General features: G+C 40.4%; 1 protein-coding gene across 1 annotated transcript in view; it reads left to right on the forward strand.

The window, feature by feature from the left end:
* The window catches only part of COL4A1 (collagen type IV alpha 1 chain), a 207,563-nt gene that overhangs the window by 147,433 nt on the left and 47,928 nt on the right, over nucleotides 1-12,202 (forward strand). Inside the window, exons 29-33 of the mRNA XM_044284161.1 lie at nucleotides 1,226-1,323; nucleotides 7,269-7,419; nucleotides 7,870-7,983; nucleotides 9,462-9,629; nucleotides 9,738-9,827. Coding sequence (XP_044140096.1) covers nucleotides 1,226-1,323; nucleotides 7,269-7,419; nucleotides 7,870-7,983; nucleotides 9,462-9,629; nucleotides 9,738-9,827 — 621 coding nt within the window. The remainder of the gene's footprint in view (nucleotides 1-1,225; nucleotides 1,324-7,268; nucleotides 7,420-7,869; nucleotides 7,984-9,461; nucleotides 9,630-9,737; nucleotides 9,828-12,202) is intronic.

The raw sequence follows: 12,202 nt of genomic DNA on the forward strand, positions 1-12,202 counted from the left end.
CTGGCGTGTAATATCCACATATATAACATGTTCAGCACATATTTGTGTCACACTTATTGCCTTTGAGCTTCACCCCAGTCGGCCACACCTGGGAATGGTGCCCAAAGCTCCACTAGTGGTAAGAACAGTGGGATGAGAGAGGTATCACTACTTATTTGTAGCATCCTAATCAGTTTTCAAAAATAAATGTTACATGGCTGGACAACTCCTTCTTAATGCAGACTCCAGATGAAACCCCAAAAAGAATACAGACTCCCAGACCAGACACCAGAATTAATACAGACTTCCAGACCAGACCCTAAAATTAATATAGACCCCAAAATTCATACAAACCTGCAGACAAACCCCCAAAATGAATACAGACCTCCACACTAGACAAAATTAATGCAGACTACACATAAGCTCCCAAATTCATACCGAACTCAAATCAGACCCCAAATTTACACAGATCCTAGATCAGACCCCACATTTTTTTTAACAGACCTCAGATCAGACCCCAAATCAGACTCCTAATTTATACAGACCTCAGGTCAGACCTAAAATTTATACAGACTCCAAATTGATACGGCGCCCAGATCAGACCCCAAATTTACACAGACTCCAGATCAGACCCCAAATTTACACAGATCCCAGATCAGACCCTAGATTTATACAGACCTCAAATCAGCCCCCCGATCAGACCCCCAATCTATACAGACCCTTAATCAGACCCCATATTTATACAGACCCCAAATGTGTCTTGACGTTGAAGCTGGACGCTGTCAGGACCTAGTACAGTGCTGGTGCCGGATGAAGAGGACTAGGAAGCGGTGAATAATATCAGCCCAGTGGTGACATACTCACCGCTTTCTGTACTAATAAGCGCTTCCACAATGGAAGCACTCATTAGTTAACAGCACACTACTGAAGCTGCGCAACAGCACATCTTATATACAAGAGAATGCTTGTGGGCCACAGATAACTGATGCTGATGCAGCTCAAACTGTAAAGTGGGCCAACCAAAAGGTAACATAATCAAGAGAAAAGTCTATTACTGTATGTCTAGCAAGATGGCCCAAATGTATTATACAGTATGATCCACTATGATACATTTGCCACATCTTATGCCTGCCTGGTCTAGTTTTAGGCAGTCTGAGTTTAGAACAGCAGTAATACTGTAAGTATTCCCCAATGTGTATATATGATAACAGTACTAAGATTTGGGTGCATGATATTCATTTTCCAGGTCATCAAGGTATAGAGGGTGCACGAGGAGTGGATGGTATCCCTGGTCAGGCAGGCCGGGAGGGTTTACGCGGTGAACCAGGCACACCAGGGGCAAAAGTGAGTAACAATATACAGATACACTGAAATAATTCACAATATGAATACAATTCTGCTAAAAAATTGGCAAGAAGAAGGTGGGAAGTAGATTTTTATCCCAAATCAGGGTGCAATACTGTTCACAATATTCAAAAACTGTAAAGTAAGACAATACCATATGGTATAGTATACTGCAGTGTTCATTAGCCAGGTGCTGTGGAACTCTGTTAGGCTGAATTCACACATCTGTGGAACACGGTCCGTGAGATACCGGACTGGCATCCTGCTTAGTGCCTGAGCGCACTGCGTCATTGGTTGCTATGACGCCGCGCACTTTGTGCCCCCGCCGCAGTACAGTAATGCACTCGTATGATCTATGATCTGAATTCACACGTCGTGTTCCACGGACATGTGAATTCAGCCTTATACTGCTCTGAAGAGCAACAGGTTGCAAATTATAACATACTCTATTATCGTAACTAGAAGTGAGCGAATCAATGAAATAAAAAATCAGTATAAATAAATTCATTAATGAGATTCGTTCACAAATCTACTTCCACAGGATCCTGAAGTTTTGATGATTCAATTCAGACAAATCATGCAAAATGGCACCTGCCATTATAGATTTCAAATTCAGTACACTAATGAGGGAATCAGAACTTACCCACACTTTGAATGACAGCCAGTTTGGAGGCAGGATGTTGGTTGGTCAATCTGGCACTATATTCTGAGCTCCACCACTGATGGGGTAGGAGGTGTCTGTGACAAGCACAGCAAATAGACACACACAACAGCCATTCTAGAGTCTTACAGGGACAGTGTTAGGAATAGGGAAGATATATTTAGTTAGGTAGATTGAATTACAAAGTAGAAAGTCATGTTTTATCATTAGGGACAGGATAGGGCGGTTTAGCGTGTTGTATTATGTCTCTGCTATAGCCTGGGCTAGAACTGTCCATATGCAGAGTGTGTTATACTGCACAATACATGAGATTTTAAAGAAATAGTACTTTTTTTTATTTGTAGGAGCCTGCTTTTTCCCCCCAAAAAAACGGTTTCAATGCTTCTCCAGTTTATAAGTGTGCAATAAGCATATTTTGCAGCATATATTTTGCTACAGGCGTAGCAAACTGTTGTTTCGCATACATTGTACAATTTTTACCTTCCAAAACCAGGATCACTGCTTATATTTTGGCCACATACAATTTTAAATTGCCCAACTGTTGAAAATTTTATTACAACAATTCTATTTAGCACAGACTAGTGTATGTAAGCTGATATATTGGTCTGCATCACAGTTATCATCTATCATAGTAGTATACTCTATTGATGCAGGCTCAAAAGCTATGTCAGACCTGACCAAGCTCAGATGGTGGGAGTGATGGTGGCAGAAATAATGTGATCATTTCTAGTGAGGACTTTGAGTGGGTATTTCCCATATGGTCTTTTTTCTACACAGTGTAGGCAGTTTTTTTTTTTACTAAAAAAAGTCTGAAAATTGTCTTTGCCCAAAAATTTTTAAAAGTTCATTATTTAAGTTTTTTTTTTTTTTTTTAAATGGCTTTGTCTTCCCCAAAAAAATCCATTCATCAAAGTTGTCTACCTGACCTGTAATGTACATTGTATTGGACTCTGCCCACGTTCCATTTTTTTCCACCAAAAATTAATGAAAAATGTGTTCCAAAAATACCATTTATCAGAGCTGTTACCTGATATACACTCATTAACAAAAAACTAACGCACCAAGGAGTTGTTGGAATCAAATGAAACTTTATATGCGTGACTGCAATGATGATATATGTTTACAATATTAACCCCTTTGCGCATTATCACGTACATGTACTTGAGGGAATGCTGTCTCATGCATGCACGTGATGTGCTTTGGCGGGTGCAGGAGCTGCATCTGCCCAATCAGCAGCATAGGCCAGGCTGTTACTGACAGCTGGGACCCTGCTGCATCCGCCGGCATTGCTGTATCTGCTGATGATGGCAGATTAACCCTTCAAATGCCACGGTCAAGCGCTGGCTTTGGCACATGCAGGGTTTACAGAGGGAGAGGGCTCCCTCTGACTTAAGCGGCCCCCTTTGCTGCGGTGACAGGGGGCCTGATGGTTCCTATGGCCAGCTATGGAAGCTCAGGAGATCCAGCCCTCAGGCTAGGTCTCCTAGCCAATTGTCAGCGTCTTAGTGTGTAAGATGCTGACAGTTCAATGCAGTACACTGCAGAATGTATTGTACTGTATTGAAACAGGGATAAAACCCTGAAAAGTTGAAGTTAGTTGAAGAAGACAAATATAAAAAGTAAAAGAGAAGTGTTTTTTAATAGTAAAAAATGTACTGTAAGTTTCAAGTAAAGAAAAAAAAGGCCCTTCACCATAAAATCGTGTATAAAATAAAAATAAAAAACAAACATATTAGCTATCGCTTCGTCTGTAATGACCTGCTCTATAAAAATATCACATGATGTAACCCCTCAGGTGCCAAAAATGCAATTTTTTGTCGCCTTACATCACAAAAACTGTAATACCAAGTGATAAAAAAGACATATGTACTCCAAAATAGTACCAGTCAAACTGTCGCCTCATCTCACGGATAAAGAATGGAAAATCTGCTAAAAAAGTGAAATTTTGAAGTTTCACCTCCATTTTCCTTTAATTCTTATGGAACACCTAAAGGGTTAACAAAGTTTGTAAAATTAGTTTTAAATAATTTGAGGGGAGTAGGTTTTAAAATGTGGTAATTTATGGGTGGTTTCTATTATGTAAGTCCCACAAAGTGACTTCATAACTGAATTAGTAGCTTTGGAAATTTTCTTTAAAAATTTAAAAATTGCTTCTAAAATTCAAAGACTTTTAAAGTCCTAAAAAATAAAATGACAATTACAAAATGATGCCAAAAGGTAAAACATATTGACTGAAATTTACCACTAACATGAAGTGCAATATGACACAACAAATAAGGAGTGCACGACAAACCAATGTAGAAAGATGCAAATCAATTTTATTAATGTATCATTAAAAATGTACATGATGCATAATACATATAGGTAAATGGGCAGGGACAACCACAGTCCTACATTACCCTACTATCAGCCCAGTCACATGAATCGTGATGATAATACCTCAATTGAGCAATACAAAGAATGTAAAATATATATCCAAATGGATGTGATGCAGCAAAGAACATGAGATATATTAGAACTATGCACGTACCCCAAAATACTGAACGGCAATGCTACCTAGGTCCAGAACAAACATGTCTAACTACCAGGCGGTGCACAAAGTAATGAGGCTACATACCAACAAAGCTGGGACTGACTCCAGGGCAATGGCGCTCCTCGATGCGCATTTCGTGTGTTGTTCGCTTCCTCAGGAGGAGGACTCATGTCAGATTTGCAAACATGAAACATGTCAGATTTGCAAAATGTGGCCTGGTCCTTATGGTAAAAACTGGCTTGGTCTTGAAGGGGTTAATGGGTTAATAAAGTATATATTTTGTGGGGAAAGCTGTACAATTGAAAGAAGACTCTAGTACTTTGTTGGGCTGACTCTAGCTTGGATACATGGTAAGATACAGTCAGGCATGCTGGCATACAGGTTTCCTGTGGCACATTTGCTCACAGATATTTTGGCTGTGCTGGAAGCTTTGTCATGATGGGCAACACATGTGGATGCAGGATGTCCTGTACATATTCCTGAGCTGTTAGTGTCCCTCATATCACTACTTGGGGAGACTGACTGTTGTATGTGATGGCTCCCCAGATCATCACGCCAACAGTTCGAGCAGTGTGTTGCTGCACAGCAAAGGCAGGATTGAAAAGATCACCACAATGTCTCCAGACTTAAAACCGACTGTCCTCAGATCCCAAACAGAACCCAAATTTGTTGGTAAAGGCGATATGGTTCCAGTCCATTGCACTCTAGGTTTCTTGTTCACGACACCAATGTAAACGAAGGTGAAGGTGGCTGGCTGTTAATTGCAGGAGATGCAATGGGCGCAATGACAAATTTCCTTCTGCGAGGCACCTGGAAATGGTCTAAGCAGAGAGGTGTTTAAAGAAGGTTCCACTTTTGTGGTCTGTTTGCTATGTGTGCATAGCCTCACATAACCACTGCTCCCAACACCTCATAACAGCTAGATCACGACCGCCTAGATGGTGGGCAGTTCATCAAAATGAATGTGTTGCTTCTCTAAGTCCAATGATGCACCTCCTCTCAAAGTCTCACATCTCAAAATATTGTTGATTGCATTGTAGAGGCATGTCTAGCAGTTAGAGAGCTCTCCTCAAGAGTAGGCTTCCCAAATGTGGCCTCTGAGAGGCTTTTCATACTGCAGCTGGGGAACCACTTTTACACCCTCTTGTGGCAAGACCCAGTGTCTAATCAGATCACACCTTTAACAATTTACATATCTGCCTGAGACAAAACTGCATGCAACAACCAACCTCCTTCTTCCCGTTGTCATTTTAGTAGCCAGGCTAAATTGTCATTAGAGATGAGCGAATTTCACAAAAATTTGGTTCAGCAGGTTTGCTAAACTTTCTGAAAAAATTGAGTTCGATCCAAATTTTTTCATGGTGAATCGCGTTACAAAAACAACTATTTCCTGGCTGCAGAGAGCCTTTATAGTGGTGTAGAACACTGTGCCTTAAAGTAACATGCATAGGGAGTCTGCTGTGGTAACAATACTGTGAGTCAGTATAACATGTAGATTACTGGTGTCGCTCTTAGAATTACTACACACTTCATTGGGCAGTTACTTGGCCAAAACTGACCAAATAACTCAAATGTGAACTCAGCCTTACAGGTCAATGTTAGCGTCAAGAAGAAGCGCACTCCTTTTACACTGTCGTCAGCTGATTCCACATAGATGTCTACAGAATCTGTTCAATTAATTAAACACTTATACAAGTAGAGCCCCCCCCCCCCCCGACACAGTGGAGAGAGTGTCAGCACTAAGTTTGTGTTGACGTCACTGTCTGTGGAGCATCCTCCTTCACTCGGTCAGCATTTGGTCAGTAATCCATCAGTATTGCTAAAGCCCCAAAAAAACAGGAGTGGATCCAAAACAGAGATGACACGTTAATGGAATATTTGCATGTATTCTGTGTTTTGTACTCACTCCTGCCTGTGGTGATCGGCGGTGCGGCCCTGAGGAATTAAAAAAAAAATATATTATTTGTTAAAGACGGCCTAGCAGCCGTTTTTTTAGGGCGGTCTGGGGGGCAATTGCCTCCCTGCCCCCCGGCCCAGCCCGCCCCTGACTGATAGTCTGATGGGGGCTGTGTATAGAGATAGGAGCAGAGAACCTAGAACTGAACTGTGATGAACCTTAACATCTTGAAGAAGAGGAGAAGAAGTAGAGCCAGCTAATGATACACAAAAGGAGCGACCAGAGAGATGGGAAGAGAACCAAGAGAGAGCAGTGTCCTTAAGGCCAATTGAGTGGAGCATGGTGAGAAAGAGTTTGTGGTCTACTGTATCAAACGCTGCAGAGAAATCCAAAATAATCAGTAGAGAATAGTTGCCATTCCTTTTTGCTGTCAGGAGGTCGTTAGACACTTTAGTAAGGGTATTTTCTGCTGAGTGGAGACGGTGAAAGTGAGATTGTAAGGGGTCATGAAGAGAGTTTGCAGAAAGATAGCTTCTTAAGTGAGAGTAGACAAGATGTTCCAGGAAGGGGCGGTTAGGAACAGGTCGGTAGTTAGCAGCACAGGTTGGGTCAAGCAAGTTTAGGTGGTTATCTAAAAAAAGATTTCACATTATATGTATGTTTAAGTATTCCCTTAAGAGCTGGTGAATTTATGATATTTATTGACAAATGTAGACATCTTTTATATTCCATCTTTCCTTAATTCTCAATGCAGGTTGGCTTTTGAAATTTTGAGATATTCATGTTCTTGGGTACATTAGCAGAACCCCAAATCATGTTTTATTTTATGTTTATTCTACTCTTTAACTCTCTAGGGTGAGCCAGGTCTGGGCCTTCCAGGCCCAAAAGGATTGATTGGACATCCAGGTCCTCCTGGAGCCATTGGAGAAAAAGGAAACACAGGGACAACAGGAGTCCCTGGAGAACAAGGCTTTCCAGGAGTTCCAGGGCATTCTGGGGCTAAAGGTAAGGTCTATGATGTAGGTAATTGAGTCATTAAGTAACTAAAGTTTTAACATATCCAAATAAAGAAGCAGCATTAAAAAATTATTCCAAAAAAGTGATTTATTCACCCAATAGACAGCTATTTTTAGTCCCTCCATGGAACCATTCTCAAGGATATTTTGCACCCTTTTTTTTGCCTTTTTTCTGTGATGCTCCCTTTTTGACTTGGCATAAAATTGTAAACATTTTATGGAAGGTACTGCTGTTTAAAATGTTCAAGTAAAACAAGCCTGTCACATTGAACGTCCAGTCCAGGATTAAACAGATATATAGGTTTGTTGGAAAGATGCAGTATAGCTTGTATTTTATTGAATATCTGCTCATTCTGAGCCTTCAGATTGGGCTACACAGGATTGCATTTCTAATGTGACAGGTTCACTAAAGTGACTTTATGGTATGTCTTCTACATAGGTGACACTGGACCAGCTGGAGCACCTGGCTTGAGAGGTAACCCTGGTGTACCAGGATTCGGCCCACAAGGGGAACCCGGGCCTCAAGGACTTCCAGGATCTCCAGGAGTTCCAGGTGACTATACCATTTTATAAATATTCATCTGATGGGGACAGATTGCAAGTTAAATACTATGACTGTTTATCAGATCCAAAAGTGATTGTAGTAATTACACACTAAATGAATTGTAAATGGGGATGTTGATAATATAACAATAATTACCAACCAAAAGGATTAACTACAATTCTTTTGTTGAAAAAATGTTGATGGCCCAGCTTGCACCTTATCTTCGAAAGGCTGAATGGCGGGGGTTCTGTGAGTCAGACTCCTGCTGAAACTGAGGATAGGTCATCAATAAAAGTAACTTGGACATCCCCTTTAACATTAGCTAATGTGAGAAAGGCTTTTAGTTGCTTAGAGGTTAACTTGGGTTCCATTATGACCTCTTGGACTATCAAACCCCTGGCCCTTGATGTGATCTTTTTTGGTTGACCAGTGTTGGGGAAAGTGATAATGGTCTTGAATTTCCTCCATTTGTACACAATCTCTCTAATTGTGGATTGGTGGAGTCAAAACTGTTTATAGATGGTTTTGTAACCTTTTCCAGCTTGATGAGCATCAACAACCCTGCTTCTAAGGTCTTCAGAAATCTCCCTTGTCCATGCCATGATACACATCTACAAACATGTTGTGAAGATTAGACTTTACTAGATCCGTGTGGGGTTTCTTAATAAATAAATCACAAAGCCTAATTGCTTTGACTCACCTGTCTGATTTGGTTATCTTTATCTACTTTTAGTGCAGACTTTTAGTGTCAACACCTGATGCAGTTTTTGGTCACATTTATGCAGAAATGTAGAAATTCTGAAGAGTTAACAAACTTTCAAGCACCACTGTATGTGGCCTGCTCTCTACTCACAGCAAGGTGCAATTGGGTCCTGTTCTTGGGATTGAGTTTCAGACCCCTTTTACACTACCATAATGCACTGTAGCCTCTCAGTTCTAATACCTTTTATAATCAGCTTTGGATTGGTCCACCAGAGTACCAGAGGATCCTCCAGTAGGCCCAGGCTCTGATACCATAGTGGGCCCAATTGGAGTTGCCTTTGGAGGCACTCACTTGCAACTAGGGTCTATTTCTTTGATTGATGTGGCGGTTGGACCTCAAGAATAATTTATTCTAGTTGGCCCAAAGATCCCAATTCTGAAACTGTAACCAGACTTTATTTATACAGCTAGTTTATAAATGGTAATTATCGGAATTTATAAAGGAACTGAATTTTTGAAGCAAAGGTATATTAAGTTTCATCATATACATCTTTCTGTCAGTTTGCATAGTATTTTTTTAACTTTACATGGCTAAGGAGCTATTATATTTGTTTATTATGGCAGCTTGTAATAAAAGGCATATGCAACTCTAATATAGCATACTACAGCAATTCATATTAGTAATATCAAGAGATATACTAATTTTATTTTGTATAAATTTAAAACCCATTTCTTGTTGTTTCATTTGTTTAATATTTATTTATTGACCTTGACATAATCTGCAGGCCCAATAGGAGCAAAGGGAAGCCAAGGCTATCCAGGTTTTCCTGGTGCTGACATGCCAGGACCAAAGGGAGACAAAGGCACATCAGGCATGCCTGGCATTATGGGTATGCCTGGGGAATCCGGGATTCAAGGTCTACCAGGAAAAGATGGATCTCCAGGTCTTCAAGGTAAAATATACAAAGTTTATATGGAGACATTACATGAGTTGCAAATTTATTTAGGCTATATAATATAAGAAACATTAAAATGTTTTTTTTTTTCTCTCTTTTTGTTAGGACAAAAAGGAGATATGGGTTTTATGGGAGTTCCAGGAATTCAAGGCCAACCCGGTTCACCAGGAAATCCAGGCCTACCAGGAGAAAAGGGTAAACCAAATTTTAGTTAGGCCGGGTTCATATCACCGATTCATTTCCTGTATGTAGGCATCCGTTATGCACGTTTTCCTTTCGTTTTAGCCATTTCTGTCTGAAATCTGTTATTTAAGATGAAAAAAAAGACGGATCAGAAAGACGTAAAGCGAAACAGTTATGTGAACCCAGCCTTACATAAATCAGTAGCTATTAAAGTGGCACTGAACTTTTAAAAAGTGTTTTTATATCATAACGACATATCAAAGGTTTTTAACAGTGGGGTCTGAGATGACACTGATCACTAGAGGAGATAACACCAATCGCAAACTTTTTACCCCTCAGATACCATGGCCAGATGTGACCACAGCATATAAAGTCTGAAAACCCGGAAGCGCTGTGCTTCTGTGCCTGGAATGGTTCTCCTTAAGTGGTGATTGGGGAAGTTGTTCATTCCCTGTGGTATCCCAGTCCTCCTAAATGATATAAGGCTGTTACAGCTATATTCCTATGGAGACCCTACTAGTGGTATGACTCCATAGGAAGATAATGAAATTCCTATCGATTGCAATGCTAATGCATTGTTGTCTATGACAGAAGCGATTTGATGATCACATGTGCAATTTCTCTAGAGGAACTTTTAAAAAGTGCAAAAAAAACCACTAAAAACTATTTTAAAAATAATATAAATATTTAAATCACCCCCTTTCCCAAAAAATGTAAATAAACAAGAAAAAACATCATAGTCATAGCTGTGTCCCAAAATGCTTGTACTAATAAAATATAAAAAATATTCATCCCATATGGTGAACGGCGTTTTGAAAAAAACAACAAAATGTCCGATTCGCCATTTTTCATTGCTTCACCTCCCCCAGAAAACGTAATAAAACACTGCTCTGTTAAACTATTGAAACGCAAAAAAAAAATGCAAATGTGGTATCACTGTAACAGGTCAGTTTTACTACACAATGCTGTAAAAACAAAACATGTAAAACTGTGATGGAATTGTGTTTTTTTGTTCCCAATTCCACCCCATTTGGATTTTTTTTCAAGCTTCCCACTACATTGTATGTAGTTTTAAATGGTGTCATTAAAAAAGTAAAACTTTTCCAGCAAAATACAAACCTTCATGTGGCTATGTGAACAAAAAATAAAACCGAAAAATCCTTTGGGTCTCAAGGGTAGAGATGAGTAAATAATTGAAAAGTTCGATTCGGCTGATTCGCTGAATTTTACTAAATACGTCATACGTCACCACACACGGGATTTTGGCCGTGATCTTCAATCAAGATGGAGGCTGGCGGCCCGTCGCGAGCAAATGGAGGAGGTAAGTTAGAATTTTAGTTTTTTACACTATTTTAGGTTAATTTGATTTGCTGACACAAAGTACGATGAAATTCGATTTGCTCATCTCTACTCAAGGGGTTAAACTAACTGAAAAATGCTACTTTCACATATGCGCTTTTGCTGGCCGGTTTTGAGATCCGGCATGGGATCTAAAAAACGCTCCCATTATGGCTACTTTCACACTAGCGTTCGATCGGATCCGTTCATATTAATGCAGACGGAAGCTCCGTTCAGAACGGATCCGTCTGCATAATATTTGCAAAAAAAAGCTAAGTGTGAAATTAGCCTGAGCGGATCCGTCCAGACTTTTACATTGAAAGTCAATGGGGGACGGATCCGCTTGAAGATTGAGCCATATTGTGGCATCTTCAAACGGATCCGTCCCCATTGACTTACATTGTAAGTCTGGACGGATCCGCACGCCTCCGCACGGCCAGGCGTTCAGGTGTCCGCCTGCTGAGCGGAGCGGAGGCTGAACGCGCCAGACTGATGCAGTCTGAGCGGATCCGCATCCATTCAGACTGCATCAGGGCTGGACGGAAGCGTTCGGGTCCGCTCGTGAGCCCCTTCAAACGGAGCTTACGAGCGGACAGCCGAACGCTAGTGTGAAACTAGCCTAAAATAGTACAACAGTCTGCATCCGAATCCAGTTGTATCATATCGAATATGAAGAAACTGCAAAAAAACGAATCCGGCACCATTGGCTTACATGGTGTTTGGTGCTGAATCCAACTTCTTACGTTTCCCATGCCACATACAAAAACGCTGCTTATTGCGGTTTTGTGTCCGGCATGAGAACGCAACAAACCGGAACGGAATGCATTTTGGTGCACACTATTCCATTTTGTTCAGTTTTGTCCCCAAAACACAGAGTGAAAGTAGCCTAATTCAGAATGGTAAAATAAAAAGCAAAAACATATGAAACATTTTGTGTCATTTTGCATTTTTACACCACTCCAAAGGTCGCTTTCAGACGAGCCTATTTAAATCCGTCAGTATTCTGGTTCAGGATCCTGAGAATATACCATCAGTATTGTCATCAGGAT

This window comes from Bufo gargarizans, chromosome 3 (genome assembly GCF_014858855.1).
Source record: "Bufo gargarizans isolate SCDJY-AF-19 chromosome 3, ASM1485885v1, whole genome shotgun sequence".
Lineage (NCBI taxonomy): Eukaryota > Metazoa > Chordata > Amphibia > Anura > Bufonidae > Bufo > Bufo gargarizans.